At 44.3% G+C, this 19,901-nt stretch overlaps 1 protein-coding gene across 1 annotated transcript in view; it reads left to right on the top strand.

The window, feature by feature from the left end:
• The window catches only part of GORASP2 (golgi reassembly stacking protein 2), a 20,648-nt gene extending 6,728 nt beyond the window's left edge, over positions 1–13,920 (top strand). Inside the window, exons 2-10 of the mRNA XM_015407265.1 lie at positions 1,569–1,649; positions 3,531–3,734; positions 4,604–4,690; positions 5,049–5,179; positions 6,126–6,258; positions 7,280–7,400; positions 9,368–9,454; positions 11,667–11,777; positions 13,376–13,920. Coding sequence (XP_015262751.1) covers positions 1,569–1,649; positions 3,531–3,734; positions 4,604–4,690; positions 5,049–5,179; positions 6,126–6,258; positions 7,280–7,400; positions 9,368–9,454; positions 11,667–11,777; positions 13,376–13,704 — 1,284 coding nt within the window. The 3' untranslated portion in view covers positions 13,705–13,920. The remainder of the gene's footprint in view (positions 1–1,568; positions 1,650–3,530; positions 3,735–4,603; positions 4,691–5,048; positions 5,180–6,125; positions 6,259–7,279; positions 7,401–9,367; positions 9,455–11,666; positions 11,778–13,375) is intronic.
• Positions 13,921–19,901: the final 5,981 nt, after the last annotated feature.

Below are 19,901 nucleotides of genomic sequence, written 5' to 3'. Positions count from 1 at the left end.
CTGAACAGTTGACTTAGGGTGACTTCATAGGGTTTTCAAGGCAAGAGACATTCAGAGGTGGGTTTGCCATCGCCTGCTTCTGTGTAGCAACCCTGCTCTTCCTTGGAGGTCTCTGTTGGGTATTACAAGTTGAAAACACTCAGTATATCTGGGGTTAAATGTTTGTTTATGTTACTCACAGGAAGTCACATGTTTCTCATGTAACCAATGTTCTTTAGATGTAGAAAGCCCGGGAATTTTCTCCCTGATCTAGGAATTTGATTGGGACTAAAGTGTCAAGGTGTATTACCATTTTATGGCTTCTCTTCCCGTCTTTGTTTGGTGTTCTGAAGAACAAGAAGAGTAGCCATACTCTCTCTCTTCCAGTTTTGTCTTTGTAGAGTAAGGATGTAGTCAATTATGCTCTGTTGTTATTTTCATCCCAGTTACCCTTCCCATGCTAGAATTTAGTAAAAACTTTATATTTTAATCACACATGGGACTCTGAGTCTGAATTATTTTACTCTGGCTCTGCTGGACTATCTTATCTCTGCTAAATACCATTTTTTCAATATCTCACTATCACCCAACAGTCTCCCATCCAAGTACTAACCCAGACCGACCCTGCTTAGCTTCTCAGGACTGACAAGGTTGGGCTCATCTGGGCTATCCAGGTGAGAGCTCAGCTGCAGATGCTCTTCTCTATATGAAGTAGTTGAATTTGGTGGTGGTGGAAGGTGCTGCCAAGTCACAGCTGACTTATGGTGGCCCCTGGTGGGGTTTTTGAAGGCAAGAGGCATTCAGAGGTGCTTTGCCATCGCCTGCCTCCGCATCACAACCCTGGACTTCCTTCGTGGTCTCCCATCCACATACTAGCCAGGCTTGACCCTACTTAGCTTTTGAGCTCTCATGAGATAGGGCTAGCCTGGGCTATCCAGGTCAGGGAATTTACAGCAGCTGAAATGTTTATGGGTTTTTTTTTTGGGGGGGGGGTTTGGCAGCCATGGCCTGCTCGCTTGGATGAGAGGGGAGAAGTGCGGGCCCAAGCTGCCAAATGTCAATGTGATGGGGATTTTAAAGGCTGCTGTCCTTGAGCTGCAAACTGGAGGTGGCTGTTTGGCTTGGTTGTTGTCATTAATCTGGAGAAACTGGTTTGAGGACAGAGGCTCAGCCCATATTTTCTAGGAGGCCACAAGGCTTGCCTCTCCTTTTCTGCTCTTGTAAGGCAAATTGAATGCAGCCTTTGGACCTGCTGCTTGCCAAGAGGGCTTTAAGGAGAGCAGGAGTGTCTCCCGTTCATGTGTTTGTAAATAGCCTTTTCCCCCTTCCATGACATTGATGCATCCCAGCACAAGCCACCATCTGGCACTGCTCTAGGAGACACGCTCTTCCTTCCTGCGTTGACAGCAGTTTATTGAAAATTTGCTTCCCTTGCGGCAGGGTGCACCAGAGGCTTTCCCTGCCACCTGGCAACAGTATTTATGGATCTCTATCTTGAGCACTGCAGGTTGAGAATCTCTGTCACTTTTTGGCTGTCAAGCCCACTGTTCATTTTCCCTAGTGGCTCATGCAGTCATTTGTTTTTGCAGGTGCAAGAAAATTCACCAGGACACAGAGCTGGGCTGGAGCCATTCTTCGATTTTATTGTTTCTATTAATGGTTCAAGACTAGTAAGTTCCTTTCAGAAATAAAATCGCTGTTTTTGTGACATTTGTGAGTTGGTGATCCATGACCTAAGATCCAATGATAAATGACCAGCGGAGTACTTTGAAGTTAGAATTCCATAACGATGTGACTTGCTGGCTGTCCAGTCCTTGGAGAATGGGGTGTATCTTTTTCACAGTCAAGACACAGGGTGGAGAATCATGATCCACCTGAGAATTTTTTGAGTTCTTTGGTTTCTCTGAGGCTCCTACAACATTTTATGTTTTTATTATGTGTTATTTTGTAAGCCGCCTTGGACAGGTTCTCTAGAGAGGCAGCATAGGAGTGGTCCAAATGAATAGGTAAAGACAGCTGTCCCTTTAGCTGTTGATTCCTCAAATATGAGACTGATGATGCTGAACAAAGAAATGGTGGTTCCCCTTTTTAACTCAGTTCTTGACCTGCTAAGCAGCACAAGTCCTATAAAATACAATTTTAAGTAAAAGCCTAGAGCAGATCTATTCCTGAGTCCTTCTTTTTGGGAGTGTACAAACTGTCTTTTGGAGACCCACACTCCAGGGGAGTCAGGGTGGGAGGATGTTAAGGGTTGCTGGCAGAGGAAAGTCCATGCAAGTGGGGCAGGGATGGCTGCCCGTTTCTTGTGCTCTTGCAACAACTGCTTTTGGATACCAGTTTGACCCTAGCTGGAAGAACATTAAATTAAGCCTAGGTTAGTTTAGTTTCATTATTACGGTCTTAAGACCAACATACAATATAAACATAATATAAGAAAGAGGGGGGGGGGAACAGAGATAATATACAGAGTAAAAATCTAAATTTAAAAACGTTTAAAATGCGACTCCCGCAATCTGAGAATCAATGCACAGAACTCAGCAACTGCATGTGTAATCTCTGCATTCTTATCTGATAGAAGCCAATGAAGCCTTGCTTTGTTTGTATTAATGGGACCAGGTATCCTATCAACTAATGGGTAATAATTTTAAGACGATCCTCTCTGTAGAATGGGCAACTGAAAAACATATGCTCTACCAACACAACCTCGCATGAAAGGCATGAACATACCTTTCTGGGTAGGGTTTTTTATTGTACCTGCCTTGAATAACCGCAGATGGAAGGGCAGAACATCTAGCTGGGGCAAATGACCTTCTAGAAAATTAAGCCTATCTTGGAGTGGTGATTCCCAGCAGCCCGTAAGACATGCATGAACTGTTGTGCTGCATGATGACCAACAAAGATGTGTTCCTCAGTTCTTCTGTTACAAACATCAGGGCCTCTCATAAGACAGTCATACGTTTTAATACTATATGTTTGGCAGAAGTCAGGTTTCATTTTGATCCAGGTTGTTTTTGAAAGAGAAACTTTGTTATAGTGGACATATAGGTCAATGTCATTTTTTAAAATTAATTTTTATATTCCCCGGTGTACGCTCAAAGTATAATTAGCGGTGGTGGTTAGTATCATTCAAGCTCAGAACATGAGGGTTAAGGAGCTCTTTCTGGACTGCAGTGTACTCAATATATGGGTGTATTTTAAGTGTGGGTTTTTTAAATGGAAGGTGAATTCGATTGATGACCTAGCAAAGCATTCAAAAATAGTCCAAGATCCTAGTTCTGAATATTACCACTAGCAGAACAGCATACTGTCCCAGTAGTGCAAATCACTTTTCACGATTTTGAGCTGGTGTATCGGTCCTTAGTTTGTTTTAGTAAGGGATTCTTACAGCCTAGTTCAGTCTTCGATGTTTTTTACGGTGGTTTTTAACAATCTAGTGTTTACTTCACCACCTTGTCTATTTTTGCATTTTCCATAAATGTGTTTGAAAAGCTGCCATAGCAGCGAACTTAACTGCACATGAAAACTGCTGCTTCATTCCCTCCCCTCCCCAGAATAAAGACAATGACACCCTCAAGGACCTGTTGAAGGCGAACGTGGAGAAGCCTGTCAAGATGCTGGTCTACAGCAGCAAGACGCTGGAGCTCAGAGAGACGTCAGTGACTCCCAGCAATATGTGGGGCGGGCAGGGCCTTCTGGGGGTCAGCATTCGTTTTTGCAGCTTCGACGGGGCCAACGAAAATGTCTGGCACGTGCTTGTAAGTGCAAAGCTTCCCTCCCCCCTTCATGGAGAAATCTGGCATAAGATTGTTTTCTAACTCTGCATGTTAACGGTCAACAGGAATGCAAATATATCGATCTGTTCCTTTGGGAATTTGTCTTTCTTGAAACTAATGGGAGTTGCACTTGACACTGGCGTACAGCTCCTACACGTAAACTTAGTTCTTTCTGAATCATGCTTGTTTCTTGTATCTCCCTTGGCTGTCTAATTGTTTTGTCAGTCAGTTCAACACATGTGCTGATCTACTCAAGCACCATCTATGCTGAAGTAGCTTTGCTTATGTTGTGGTTCTGGTATGCAAAGGGTTTGTTTGCTGGGATATCAGATTGCTCACCACAAAAATGTAGTACATGTACAACTGTGAACAGTGTTACCTCAGTGGGGTTCTTCCCCAGCCGTAGCAGTTTGTGCAAAAGCTTGCCTCCTGGACACTGTGTGACTGTATACTGAGAGCCAGCATGGCGTAGGGGTTAAAGTGCCAGACTAAGATCTGGGTGACCGTGGGTGTCGTGGAAGCTTGCCAGGTGACCTTGGGCCAGTCACACACTTTCAGCCCAGCCTACCTCACAGGGATCTTGTGAGGATGAAAATGGAGGAGAGGAGAACAATGTCAGCCACTCTGAGCTCTACTGGGGAGAAAGGAAGGATATAAAGGAATTAAATAATATGAACCTTCCTGTGCTACCCTCTACATACACACACACACACACACACAGGACCTAATTTGTACAGTTGGCTTGGGGAATGGGGGCTTTTTAAACAATGTTCAATGTAACTTCGTGTTCTGTTACTTTCTTGTTTCAATTAAAAAAAACATTTCTTCTCATTTTTATGTCTTGACACTAGGAAGTAGAACCAAATTCTCCTGCTGCACTGGCAGGTCTTAGACCTCACAGCGACTACATAATTGGAGCAGACACTGTCATGAATGAGGTAAATGGGTATTTCATTTATTAAGTAAGCAGGTGGGGGGCTTTCTTAACCCCTAGTCATATCCTTCAGAATTCAGTGGTGTCCATATAAGATGCTGGGGAGCATTGGCTGTTTCAGTGGAATTGTGCCATGTGATGCCGCTGGAGTGACTACGTAGGAAGGTGACTTCATGACATTCTCAACTTGTCATGTTCTTGAAACAAAATACAAGCCTGGTGTGACACGTACGGTGCAGTAGATGGCTGAGTTCTCAGAAGACAGAGCATTGCTTACTGTCTCTGAATGGCAGACAGAGCAGCTGAGACGCCAGTTTGCTTAACTTGCAAGGTGATTTCAGAATCGTCCTTTTCTTTTTCAGTCTGAAGACTTATTTTCCCTTATTGAGACGCACGAAGGCAAACCATTAAAACTTTATGTGTACAACACGGATACAGATAATTGCCGGGAGGTGGTCATTACCCCAAACTCCTCGTGGGGTGGAGAAGGAAGGTAAGTTAGCATTATTTAGTGGGAGCCCAGACCCTGTTTCTGGAGTGGTCCCACTCGGGTCTGTCTCAAAAGACAAGCCTGGAATAATGGCTGAGAGCGATGAATGTTTGCAGGCGATGGAGGATTGAGGATCCCGGAACAGGTCACGGAGGCAGCTTTTGTAGTGTGTGTGGAGGAAGCAGGGTGGAGTGGGTTGAGAGGGGCTGCTGTTCTTTTCCATTGATTAGTATAGCAGAACTAACTCAAGTACGTCTAAGATGCAAAGCAACTGGGATACATAAATCACAGATGAACCAGTGTATGAAGTCGCCTGCTGTATTCAGTACTTGGGTTGTGGCCACACGCACTAAATAATCCACTTTAAATCCACTTTCAGTGCACTTTCCAACTGAATTTTACTGTGTGAACTGGCAAAATCCAGTTGGAAAGTGCATTTAAAGTGGATTATTTAGTGTGTGTGACTGCAGCCTTGGTTGACTTAAAAAAAACAGCAGTCCATTCTGTGACATCAGATTTATGTGGAATATGCAGCTTAATGCCTGTCTCCATAACTTGTAAGTTCTGATATGTCACCTTCCCTTTTACATAAACCTTATAAGATTTGTATAAAAATGTCCGTGCAGCCTTAGGCATAGATAATAATCTCTTCATCCTTTTCCATAAGTGGCTTAAACCCTTTTATAGAACAGTATGCAGTAGACAGAGCTAACATTTGATATAATTATACTTGGGTCGAGGGTCATGTCACCAGCAAACCATCCTAATTGGATATCTTCCAGTGTCAAATACGTGCCTCACAATTGCCATTTGAGGTTTGGCAATACAACAGGTACATTTCCAAGAAAAAGGTGACTGCTCAGGAAAGATCCTATGATAGTGAATTGCTGGCTTTTAAGCCAATTTAACTTGATCTTTTTTCTCTTTTTTAACATTCATATTTTAAAAGCCTAGGCTGTGGCATTGGTTATGGATACCTGCATCGGATACCAACACGCCCATTTGAAGAGGGAAAGAAAATTTCTCTCCCAGGACAGTTGTCTAATGCGTCTATTAGCCCACTCAAAGATGGCTTTACAGAAGTAAGTTGTAATGCTTTTTTTTCATACTTTGCACTGTGGTCTTGAATGCTGCTTATGGGCAAAGGACCATGCCCGTGTGAGTCACATAATACAGTGAATGCTCTGCTAACCTAGAGTTGTGTGTCCTTTCTAAGTATAGATAGAGTCAAATCTAGAAGCACCTTAGAGACCAACAAGATTTTCAGGGTATGAGCTTTTGAGAGTCAAAGTTCCCTCAGAGGCTTATACCTTGATGGTCTCTGAGGTTCTACTAGACTCAAGTCTACCCGTTCCACTGCAAATCAATGTGGCTATCCTTTGAAATTGGATGGTGCAGTATTGGCCTACTCATGAGTAGGGGTGTGCAAAAAAAAAATTTGGTCCAATTCGGCCGAATCGGGCAGAATCAATTTCGGCTGGCATAAAGACTCCTGCATGTCCATTTCGGCAGTACAAGCCGATTCAGGAGTCTTTCGGCCAGCCGAATGTCAGTTTCAGCCCCATTATATCCTATGGACCATTGAAGTCAATGGCATAAACATAGGGTATATTCTGGGGGCTGGAGGGGAGGGGGTTTGAGGGAGAGGCTCCAAAATCGCAGGTTAGCTGTTGGAGCCTCTCCCCAAGATACCAACCAAGTTTGAAGAACATTGGACCAGGGGGTCCAATTCTGCGGGCCCCCAAACAGGTTGCCCATCCCCTCCATTGTTCTCTATGGTGGGGGGGAAAGTCCCTCAAACCCCCTCCCCTCCAGCCCCCAGAATATTCCCTATGTTTTCACCATTGACTTCAATGGCCCATAGGATATAATGGGGCCGAATTGCCGCCGAAATTCGGCGGCAAGCCAATTCAGATCAGAGAATCTGAATCAGCCTGCAGCTGCCCGAAAGAGATCCAAATGGGCCATTTTTGGGGGTGCACTCGGTTCGGACAAACCGAATGCACATCCCTACTCATGAGAGCTTTGCCGTCTTCTGTTATGAATGCCGTTGGAGTGGCACACTGTACAGTGTCACCATTTCTCTCTCTTTTTTGTAATCAGGTTCAGCTGTCTTCTGTTAACCCCCCACCCTCATTACCACCTGGAACAACAGGAATCGAACAGGGTCTGGCTGGACTCTCTGTTGGCTCAACTCCCTCCGTCACAAATGTGCTCAGTACAGGTTTGTCTTCTCTGATCATGTCATCGTTGAACAGAAGAGTTTAAGATGAGCTTTAATGCCTGATTTCCCTTGTTTTAAAAATATAAATGGAGTGGGCAGTTAAAACCCAGTGCCTTGCTTAACCTGTATGCTGTGACATAAAGAGCTGCATTTGAAGGCTGAGAAGGGGATACTGTGAATTCTGTACAACATTCCTTTCTCAGGATAGCTTTTCTAACAATGAGGGGCAGAATACTCCCACCACCAGATATTCTATAAGCGTGGTAGGATGAAAGGGGGATAGGGGTCAGTGACTGGTTGCATTTGGACATGAATGCTGTCGAAGAAGAAAATGGATTGGCCTACAAGGCTTGATTTCTTATAAGGCAGTTCCCACATGAATGATTTCCCCAAGTTTGATACCGTTGGGAAGCAGGTTTGTTCCTCGCTTCCCTACAGCATGGAGGTATGTTTGTGTGCCTCCAAGAGTTTGCACAGCTTTTGTCCAGTCCTTCCCTAAACTCCTTTGCTGTGACGTTCTGGGAGAGATCTTGGCTCAGCTGCCATGTGGGGTGTGAAAATTCGGATTTTCCGAGGCCTACCCACACGGCGACCATTTTCTCTGCCCCCATCCCTGCAGTAGCTATTTTCTCCCTCCATCACCTGCTGGCTTGTGGGTTTTGTGTTGTGTTTTTTAAAAAACTGGCAATTGAGTATCCTTATAACAAACTGTGTATTAGGTCCTTCAGATCCCTGGCTTTCATTTTTTTTAAAGTAAGCCTTTATCCCCTGTTGTTGCTGAGTTATAAGGGCAAAGGCATCTCTCTGAGACAAAGGGACTCTCTTTTTTTAAAGTCAGAACTTGTTACATTGGTACAACAATACTTGATTACTGGTCTTTTTTAAAAAAACAACTGAAAAGGCCCTGAGGGGTGTGGCTGCTGGCAGAGGATAGGCTGAGGGGAACCACAAGGAAACCTGGTGTGTGGAAGGTCTGTATCTGCAACACCAGCAGAAAAACAACAAAGACCTGTTCCTGTGTGGGAAATGCCTTATTTTTCTTAGCCAGCAGGCACAGTTCTCTCAGAGCTCTCTCAGCTCCACCTACCTCACAGGCAGTGTTCCCTCTAGCTTATAGTTTTCTAGCCTCTGTCTCACACATTTTTGTCTTAGCTCAGGAAGGAGGGCTCCAGAGCAAGCTAATTTATGCAGAAGCCGAATCGCTCGCTCACAACTTTAAAGCCAGTAGCTCACAAAGTAGAATTTTTGCTCACAAGACTCCACAGCTTAGGGGGAAGCATTGCTCACAGGGTGTCTGTTGTGGGGAGAGGAAGGGAAGGTGATTGTAAGCTGCTCTGAGACTCCTTTTGGTAGTGAAAAGCAGTGTATAAAAACCAACTCCTCTTCTTCTTCCTTAGAGGACTATAGTGTTTATAATTTTTTACCCCAGCTTAACTCAAGCATGCAAAGTGGTCTATCATATATTCCTGTCCCATTTCACTATGCAGTATGGCAGTCCTGTGAAGCAGACTAGGCCAAGAGTGAACTGCCTAGATGCCTTCATGGGATTTGGGGTTAGTCTGAGTGAGGGCTGACAAAATGTTGATGAAATAGGGTGTTCATCTCATTTCAGACTATTATCATAAAAAAGAATTTGTGGAAACCTGAGATGTTTTCCAGCCTTAAGAATGCATCCTATAGAAGGGGGAAAATGTTTCAAAATACATTAGTGATTTGATTGTGCATTCTGTTTTTGAGTGATGGAGAGTATATTCTGGCCTCATTTATGACTGGTAAGTTTCAGGCTTCATGTTATAGCAAATATTTCTTGCCACACATTTTTCATAACTAGGAATAAAATGTTAGTGAAGAATATGCACTTGAGGCTAGTTGAAGCTCCATTTCTCTTATAAAATGCTCTTGACTTCTGAATGTCACATGCTTGAGAACGGTGCATTATACATTAAAGTTGGCGTGCTTTTCGTTAGGTGTCCCTACAGTACCGTTGTTGCCAGCCCCAGTAAGTCAGACGCTTGGTCCAGTGCCACCAGTTAACTCAGCAACTACGTTACCAGGTAAGTGGTAAGAACAACAGGGGAAAAACTGGAATTGCATCATAAACAGAATTACAAAAGGGATATAGTCAAAGTGCAAAGAGTGTGAGAGTATATAGAATGACTCTGATGCAGTCACAGTAACTTCGTTGGTACATTTATTCCAGTATGATGATAACCTTGTTCTTCACAAGCTTAGTCTGAAGAGAAACTATGATTCCAAATCGATTGTGTGCACAGTATTATGATTATTATTAGGCAGAACCATTGATCAAAATGCATTTTAGTAGATCATTTCATGTGATTATTTGTGCAGATGTAAATTTGATTATAAAACCTCAATTCAAACTTCTATTGGAGATACTGAAAAACACGTAAAACGTTTTACAATTCAGTGAACAAAAGCAGCGTTCTATTTTATCTTTTCCTTCATTCTGTATCACGCTTAACATGCGAGGGGCAGAATGGACGCAAGTAAGAGCGCCCTTAACAGTCTCCCTATCTGTTAATATTGGCCTATGTTAATTAACCAATGAGAACTAACAGGTTAATTTCCCATTTAAGCCAATTAACAGTTGCAGTCTGTTGAGAATCTGAAATGAAGTAAGATTCCTGAAGCTGCGAACATCTGTTAAAAATGGTAAAAATACACAGTTTTAAGAAAACGGTTTAAAACCGTCTCGTCAGATCTGGGAAGCTAAGCAGAGTCAGTCCTGGTTAGTACTTGGATGGGAGACATCCAACAAAGTTCAGTGTTGCTTTGCAGAGGAAGGCAACGGCAAACCACCTTTGTTTGTCTCTTGCCTCGAAAACCCTGTGGGATCACCCTAAGTCCACTGTGACTTGACAGCACTTTAGGCACACAGATAGGTTTGAGGAAACAGTATCGATGCTAAAAACTAGGAGGCAAAAGCCTTTCTAAGGAAAAAAAGAGTCTTATTTGGCTTTCTGCATGCCTGGAACAAGCCAGCCAGCCTGAAGAAAAGGTACCAGAAAGAAGCAGCAGCTGTAGAGAAGCCATGAGTCAGGTTGTCAGCTGCCAAGCTTCAGAAGGCGGTCCAGCGTGTGGCTTGCCTACTGATTAAACAGCTGTGGGCTTGGATCCTGTGGGAGAGCTTGGCTGACAGAGGGGAATTCCATTGGCAGAGTGGGGTTATCTTGCCTTCCTCCTCCTACTGCATCCCAGAATCCCCCTGAATTGCTTCTCATGAAAGATGGGGATGGGGGGTGGATCTCAGGAACAGTATGAGCCAGAGGTCTGCAGTTCCCTGGTGCCATCAGCAGATTTTTTTCCCTGGATTCAACCCACCTCATTTTGGTTAATGGCCTGGAAAGAGCATCCAAAGTATTTTCATACAAGGGGATGATGTTTACACAAGACGGTTTTGATTTCAAGTTGCATGAAGTGGAAGAACACAAATTCCTTTGAAAGGATTTGAGAAAAAACAGATTCCATTGAATACTGTAATGTACGCTGTGATCCACAAACACTAGGTAAAACTGTTGTTTTGCTGCCATAGCAAGTCAGCCTGTGCGGCAGCTGCTACAGTTTTCCAGCGCAGGGAGAGCATGCTGGAGCCCTGTGAGTGTGAGAGAGAGACTGGAATTGTAGTATTGGAGATTCCTAAATTCTTTATCAAAAACGTTAAGATATCTTGTTACAGATTTTTTTTTTAAGGAATAAACTATTTCCTTGCCATCCTGTGTTGCTCGAACAATATGCAGGGAAGCCACACGAAACATGGTTTTCCTGATGTCCCAAATAGTTAAACTGTGTCCATGAAACATTTGCAAGCCTTGACTGGGAAACAACTAAGGTTTCCGGTGTGTTTTTCAAAGCCAGTGCACTGCTCTTGCTATTACCTCTTTAGCCGAGGGAGTGAAAGAGAGACGGGCACAGGCGGTACATCCGTGTGCCTGCAGGATCAGGCGAGTTGGCACAGTCAGTGCTGAAAGGGCCTATCCGATCTGAAAGCACCCTCCCTCCATCCCTTGAAATAACCAGCACTATTACAGTGAGTGGTGCTTGCTCTCTCATCACAGCTGTGCGCACAATTTCTGTAGAAATGGCCTCTTCGGGCATATTGCTGGATATAGATCTCTACCAAGAAGAGTTACTTAGAACATCATTTTATTCATTGGCTTTTGATACAGTTTATACAACTTCTGAAATTTAATGCCTGTCTTTTTCATACCGTTGTTTTGTTTTGCATATTATAATTTTTTGTTTCAGGACTGATGCCTTTACCGACTGGGCTTCCCAATCTGGGTAATATCCCAAACCTTAATTTGCCCGCCCCACACTTAATTCCTGGACCTGGATTAACAGACATCGGGCATCCTGGTATGTTTCTGCAAATTCAGGGCTGGCTTCTGATAAGATGCTTCTGAGTACAGTATCATAGTTTGGTTGCCTTTGTGGTCTGAAGTACAAAGAGATATTCAATTGTGTTTGCCTAGGGAATAATTTAGGATTGCTGCCATAACTCTGTGTGCTGGAGGTCCATAGGAGCACAGAAAACATAGAATGTGCTGTTGGGCGCAGAATACAATCAAAAAACGTTGACTGTAAAGAGCAGGGTTCTAGTGCTAGTGTCGTGTAATGGTTAGAATTAAACAGAGGAGACTTGTGTTCAAGGCACTTCTCAGCCATGAACCTCACCTTGGGCTAAATCGCTTGTTCTTTAAACTAGAGAATAATAAAGTTTCCAGTATGTGGGTACAGGGTTTCAGTGCATTCAGTAGCTCAAGGGTCCCTGACGTGGTGACTGGGGTGCCACGCCTTCTGCTCATACATTTCCTAGTGGTGTCCACTGAGTGGTTTTAGAAAGTGGGTGGGCCCAGATGAGACTTTTGCCCAGCATGGCTGCTGACTGGCCACTGGAGATTTGATTGGCTGTGCAGTTTTTTTAAAATGTTGCTTTGGCAGCAGCTGCCACCACAGCACAAGGACCTTTCCTATGTTTCTAAAGGTAAGCTGCGGGCAGTCGTTTTATGGCTGGCTCCTCCCCTTGTGGCAAAGTTGAACAAAAAGGAAACAACTGCAACAAAAATCAGAACCAGAAGACAAGAAGTCAGAGAAAACCAATATCTAAATGAGTGGAATTGAAAAATTGAAAATACAAAATTAGAACTTCTTCCTAAGTATATAAATTTGTTTAAAAAAGGTCTTTATGTCTGTCAAAACCAAGAATAACAAAGGTGTATAATACCAAAAAAGAGTACAAAATACCCCTCTATACATAGCACAGTAATGACTGTCTCATAAGCATCGAAAATAAAAGACCAAACGGGTTTCAACAAAATAATCTTCAGTGGTCATGAAATATAAAACAATGTACAACAATGGAACATTACAAAAACTCAAGGAATGTGTACTAAGCAAACGTATACTAGGCTGCTCTGTATTATGCTGTTGAAACCTAAAAAATGAAAAATTGTAAAATGCAAAATCAATAAATTGCCAAATTTGAAATAAAAAATGAATTTACCTCAACCTGTAATGTAAGGGCTGTTAGTGCAACAAATTGCCTCAGCAGGGAAAAAATTTAAAGGCACCTAATATACTATCCTTTAAATAAATTAAAGCATGTTTCAATTAAAATACTTAAAATATAAAATTAACCAAACACGAATAGACATGTCAAGTTGCATAGTTTTCTACAGGTCACAGAAATCAACTGTTATTTGGTGAAGAATTTCCATTGTTCGGGAACAGAATGTTTTTGGGGTGGTGGCAGCATAGAATACACAGCCCTAAATTTATGTTTTTTTGGTTGTCCTATTAACCAAAATCTTTACTTCAGTCACCTATTGTGCCTCTGCACTGGAAGATGGCTCTCATATGACTAGGCAATAAGTAAGCTAAGGGAATGAACACGTAAATGAAAGAACCGATTGTAAACGGGATCTGAGGTTTCTTTTTGTTTTAAACACTCTTAGGTTTGCCGCCACTTCCTTCCTTGCCGCCCCTCAATCTCTCTGGAATACCATCTCTGTCACCTGACTTCCTTGCCCAGTTTCCATTGGTCCCAGAGGTCTCTGCCCCACCTGCCGACCTGCTTGCCTCCACCCCACAGATGGGGAGCATATCTGCCAACCCTGGCACTACTGTAAGTGTGGAACGAATGTCCGCGTTCACCCTCGACACTACACTGAGCCCTCTGGCTGCCAAGGCGCCTGCTTCTGAAGAGAGGGGAGACGGGGCCACCATGCTCAATGAAAAAACAGCTCCGTTGACCACAGAGCCAGCCTCGACCGAATCGTCGTAACTCATGACGACTGAATTGGGTTTTGGTGTATTTATTCAGTGGCAGGATAAATATTTAAAAATGCAAGCTAGCCTGAATTTCATGCAAGGCTTGTGTTTTGCTGTTAGGATTCCTGTAAATATGCTCTGGGCGACATCATTAAAGAAGGCCTGGGATTTTTACAATGTACTTGGTGTGGGGAGGGGGAAAGTGCTTATATTTAAAAAATAAAAACACCAAAAAAGAAAATATCAAGGTAGATTCTGCAGACTTCAACTGCCAAAATCCATGATATTTTTTAAAATTTAATCTGACGCCTGTAGTCTGCTAGACCTCGTTGCTTACTCTTTGCTCTGCCCCGCCCCCCTCAGTTTTACTTCTGTTAGAAGAAAGAATCAGTTCATGCTTGGGGCATTTGAATATCACATTTCTTGTACTTTGCAAGAATGGTAATCTTGGTAAATACCGTGTGAGGGGGATGAAGTGTGTACTTTTGTCCATGTTGTACATTTTAGCACTCTAAATACCTTCCAACTAAAGCTGTTTTATTAAAAAAAAATTCCGAGTGAGACTTATCAATTCACCATCTTTTTAAAGCATCACGTCCTGTGTGCAGATCTTTGTACTGAGCTCCTACAGGCCCGTCTCCAAATTTAACCACTGCTTTTTTCTTTTTCTTTATGCTTTATAAACCCATTGTCAAGAAGGAAATAAACAGTTTAAGTCAGACACGGGTCAGAAAATATTGGGGTGACACTACGACTTTTGTGAAACGAGTTGTATGGCGAAAGATTACATAATGGCAATAAATTCTGAGAATTTTATGATGTGACCTCAAGTGAGCACTTTATTAAATTAGCACATAGGTAACATTGTGCAGATGTGAGCAGTTTCTTTCTCTTGTTTTGTGACAGAAAGTACTTCACTGTAGTTAGGCCTCACCCAGTCACTCTAAGAGGGGTCTTTGAGCTGACGGCCCTTTTCACTGGATGCTTGCAGCTAGGATTTCTCCCCCAGGAAGTTGTATAAATCAAAGGCATTTCTTGGATGAGTTCCAGTCTGCTTTGGCCAAATCCCAGAGTAGTAGTTGTTGTTATTACTTGACTTTACAAACCGCCCTTCCCTGGAGGGCTCAGGGCAATGTACAACATCATTAGAATACAAGGGTTAAAATACAATATAAATAATGGTTAAAACAGTAAATGGTACAGTGTAATGCACATCGTCTAGTTATCGATGGCCTACATAAAATTATGCTCCCTTCCAAGGGTAGGTCATGAACTGGATACGATGAAGGCTGTGGTGAGGCCACAAGAACTGTTGCTGTCCTCAGCCTTAGGCCTGACGGAACGTCTCTGTTATGCACACCCTCCGGAACTGAACTAAGCCCCACAGGCCGTGGATGTCACTAGGCAGAGAGTTCCACCAGGCCGGGGCCAGGGATCCTTGGCTGTGAGGCATTTGGGAGCTTTTTTGCTGATAAAGTCTTGTCGCTCCGCTGCGACCTGCCCACCACCGTTGATACAGTAAGGGAACTCGAGGCCCCTTTGCCATCTTTGAATTCAATGCTGGATAGCTTCAGCTGACTCTCCTGGGCTGACATTGACAGGATCCTGGGGGCTCTTGGGCTAGCCACATGCCTCTTGGACCCATGTCTGCCATGGCTGGTGAAGGCCGGCAGTGACAGAATACAGGGCCCCCTGATGGACATTATCAACCTGTCCCTTCTGGGATCTATCCAGGCGGGTTGAAAGAGGCCGTGGTAACACCACTTTTGAAGAAGCCATCTTTGGATCCATTGGATCCGGCCAATTTCCGCTTGGTTTCAAATTTATCATTTGTAGGCTAGTTAGTTGAGAGAGTGATGGCCAAGCAGCTCCAAGTGTTCCTGGAGGACACGTTGGCCCTAGAACCATTCCAGCCCAGCTTCCGCCCTGTCCATGGGACAGAGACAGTGCTATTCGCCCTCAGACTATCTCCGCAGACAGCTGGACTGAGGCGCTGCTGTTGTTGCTAGACCTGATGGCAGCGTTCGGCACGGCTATGACTTGTTAGCCCACCACCTTGCTGCCATAAGAGTCCATGGAGTAGCCTTGAAATGGCTTACTTCCTCCAGGGTTGGGGACAGAGGGTGTGCTGGGAGAGAGGGTGGCACCCTGCCACCCTTTGGTGTGCGGGGTGCCCCAAGAGGCAGTCCTCTCCCCTATGTTGTTTGACGTCTATCTGTGCCCTCTCAACCAGCTGGTGCAGAGTTTCAGGCTGGGCTGTTACCAGTACACTGATGATACCCAGCTGTATCTGTTGATGGATGGCCGACTGGCTGCCGCCCTGTCTATTTTGGGTGAAGGTTTGGATACGCATGGTATGTGTGCAGTGCCCTGTTTAAAAAAAATATGTTTCTGGATTTTGAATACAGGCACAGCAGAACATTCTAAACATAAACCTCTTACTAAACGACTGGTCATTTTAAAAAAAAGTCTTGCATGGACTTCTGTGAACCTCTAACGGCTAAAAAGAGCCTGTCCGGCCAGCCTTTGCACTCGTGCAAGAGAATGGGAAGACGGACAAGTGCTTGCTTGGTTGATTCATAGACCTTGTCAGGACATGTGGTTAAGGAACAACTTGGTGGAATCTGTGACTTTATACCCAGTCATGGCTTTGCTTTTGTTACTGTGAAGCTTTTCAGTCTTCCTATAAATTTTGCATCTGTTCTTGCTTCTACTGCTGGGTACCCAATCTCCCAAAGTTGCTGCACTAGGCAATATTTCCTCCCTAAGGACATTAATTTTCTTCCATGGATGTGGTCTGTATATCTGCACAGCACATACATAACTAGTGGCTTCACCTACTGGCTAGCCAAGGAGTAGGTCAAGATGGCATCTCTGTTCCAGCTTCTCTTCTGAGGTACACATGTGTTCATGCTGCATGAGCTGGAAAAGAGCCTGGGGTGTATCAAACTTTTAAAAAACCCAATAACTATTGCCAAGTATTGTATGCTGAAACTGTTCTTGCCATTTTAAAAGCATCCCCCCCCCCGTAAGTGAAACAAGTGGACAGCTGCTTCCTTCTCTTGCCCTCTTTGAAAAAGAAAAGTTGAACATGAGAAAAAACTTTATCGCAAGGAATGCCCTGACCTGGGTAGCCCAAGGTAGCTGGATCGATCTCGTCAGATCTTGGAAGTTAAGCAGGGTTCAGCACTAGTTAGTATTTGAATGGGAGACCACCATGGAAGTCCAGGGTTATTACACTGAGGCCAGACAATGGAAAACCACCTCCAAATGTCTCTTGCCTTGAAAGCCCTACAGAGTTGCCATAAGTTCACTGTGACTTGAGAACACTTTCTAACACCGCCACATCAAGGGATGCTCATCAGCACAAGTATAAAGTACAGAACATTTTCATATTTGGTCTTGATTTGTGTTGTGTGTTGTGCTTCAGTGGGGAGGTGGTGAGTCAGCTGTGCAAGTTCTAATCCTTTCAGAGAGATTTATTTAGCCACCCATACATGAAATAATTTGCTAAGAGTACTATGTGTTTGGGGATGTAGGGGTTGCTCTGTAAACATGTTTGCGGGGTGGGGGTTAGTTTGAATGTTTTTTGTTCAGGGTCCCATCTGGGGCACAATTCAGATTATCCTTGACGAGGAGTAAGGCCTGTTGTGGGAAAAAATACAATGAGCTCTAGAAGGAAGCTCCAGGTGAGTGTCCCTGTGGCTGGTGGGGCGGCAGAGGGAAGGGGAAAATAGAGGGAGGCAAGCCATGTTTATTTCCTTCTGCGTAGCTATAACGCAAGGCTGTCTCAAGTCATTTTGCTGCCCCAAGTGGGTAGTATGGGAGGACAGCCTCATGGTAATAGGTATTGTTCCCTCCACCCCTAACTTATGTTGATTTGGGGTTATGCAGTCGCAGCTAAGGTAGAAAAGCACCTCCTCCTATGCCATGTCTTCTGGGTTCCAAGGGCCTGGAGAACAGTTCCATAACCAGTTACATGGTTGCCTACTCTGGCTTGGGATGGGAAATACCTGTAGATTTGAGGGGTAGAGCCTGGGGAGGGCAGGGTTTGGGGTGCGGAGGGACTTCAGCAGAGAGTCCATTGCCCAAAGCAGCCATTTTCTCCGGGAGAACTGATCTTGGTGATCTCCAGAGGCTGGCAATGCTAAGGGGAGGGCCAGACCTGTAGATTTGAGGGGTAGAGCCTGGGGAGGGCAGGATTTGGGGTGCGGAGGAATAATGCCAGAGAGTCCATTGCCCAAAGCAGCCATTGTAATAGCTGGGAAATGTTCTGTAGGGGAAATGATGTGCTGTGGCTGGGGAACATGGTTATTTCTGGGAGATCTCCAGGCCCCACAGAGAGACTGGTAACTCCAGTGACCGTTTAAGGGAAGATTGGGATATGTATTTTGGCAACTCCAGTGACCATTTAAGGGAAAATTGGGATATGTATTTTACCTCAGGACACATTCAATGACCCCCAACAGCAACAACAAACTGTTTAGAATGTTAGAGGCAAAGGCCAATCAGGCCGCATATGCAAATGACCTCTGTGTTCCGACTGGCTATTGGGGGGAGAGGAACAGCAAACTGTTTAGAATATTGGAGGCGAGACTCAGGCAACGCAGCCAGTGGATAGGGACAGCTTCTGAGTGACAGATCAGGGAGTCAACTGATTTGGGAGCATGTGGAATGTTCAGGAGAGTCCATGACCAAAACAGAACTATTATATAGAGAGAGGGTGAAAGATCTGCCTATAGGAGAAGCATTCACTGTAATTTATAAAGTAAGGGTTGGATCCTGCCAGTTTATTCTCCTTAGGTAAAGGTAAAGGTTCCCTTGCTCGAAAGCCAGTCGAGTCCGACTCTAGGGTTGCGGTGCTCATCTCCGTTTCAAAGCCAAAGAGCCAGCGCTGTCCGAAGACGTTTCCGTGGTCATGTGGCCGGCATGACTAAACACCAAGGTGCACGGAACGCTGTTACCTTCCCACCGAAGTGGTCCCTATTTATCTACTTGCAATTTCTTGCTTTCGAACTGCTAGGTTGGCAGGAGCTGGAACTAGAGACAGGAGCTCACCCTGTCTTGCGGCACCCGGGTCTTGAACCGCTGAACTACTGACCTTCCACAGCCTGCAGTTCAGCGTCTTAACCACTTGAGCCACCGCAGCTCCTTATTCTCCTTAATCTCACACAATTCTCATAAATCCCACCATCCCACATAACTTTTATCCATCATAGTTTTTGTTGTTATTGTCAAAGGGAACTCCCTCCTTTTTTCAGCAATGGAAGATCTGGATGAATCCAGCCCTAAAGGTGCTATAAATCAGCTTGCAGGACACAGCCTTCCACCTGGAGAAATCGGGCTGGTTTTTCTCTTCATCTCCTAGAAAGGGAGTGTATTTCTCCACTAGATGGTGCCACATAGTCTTCTCTCTTTTGGGGGGCAGGGAGAAGGCCATCAACAAAGGCAGTGCCTTGCAGTTTCTCACAAAAACCTAAGCTACGGTAAGTTAGAAGTCACATCTGTTGGGGGAGCCCTGGAAGAATAGTTGCATTAAGAAATTTTCAGCCAACATCCAGTAGAGTATTTTTAAAGGGAAGAATGATAGCAGCGGACAGACACTGCTTTGAACACTTGAAGCTGCCTTCTACTGAATCAGACCCTTGGTCCGTCAAAGTCAGTACTGTCTACTCAGACTGGCAGTGGCTCTCCAAGGCCTCAGGCAGAGGTCTTTCGCATCACCTACTGCCAGCTCTTTTAACTGGAGATACCGGGGATTGAACCTGGGAACTTCTGTACACCAAGCAGATGCTCTACTACTGAGCCACAACCCCTCCCCCATCTATCTTTTGGGCCTCCCCTTCAGTGGATCAGGTCTGAGTAATATCTGGAACCCAATTATGACAGGTTACATCTATCGAGGCTCTGATGGGATATATAGAATTTGCACGGTATTTTATCTGATGTATTTTAAACTGTTCTTAATTACTGTATATTACATTTGATGGAACTGGCCCTGAGCCCGCTGTGCAGGGAGGGCAGAATACAAATCCAATCCAATCAAATAAAGTAAAGTGAAATAAAAGTTATTTATATGAAGCTGCCTTATACTAAATCAGACCCTTGGTCCATCGAGGTCAGTATTGTCTACTCTGACTGGCAGCAGCTCTCCAGGGTCTCAGGCGGAGGTCTTTGCTGAATGCAAGCGAATGACCTCTCTTGTTTGAG

This window comes from Gekko japonicus, unplaced genomic scaffold, assembly GCF_001447785.1.
Source record: "Gekko japonicus isolate JY-2015 unplaced genomic scaffold, Gekko_japonicus_V1.1 scaffold66, whole genome shotgun sequence".
NCBI classification, from domain to species: domain Eukaryota; kingdom Metazoa; phylum Chordata; class Lepidosauria; order Squamata; family Gekkonidae; genus Gekko; species Gekko japonicus.
This window is presented reverse-complemented; position numbering and strand designations above follow the sequence as displayed.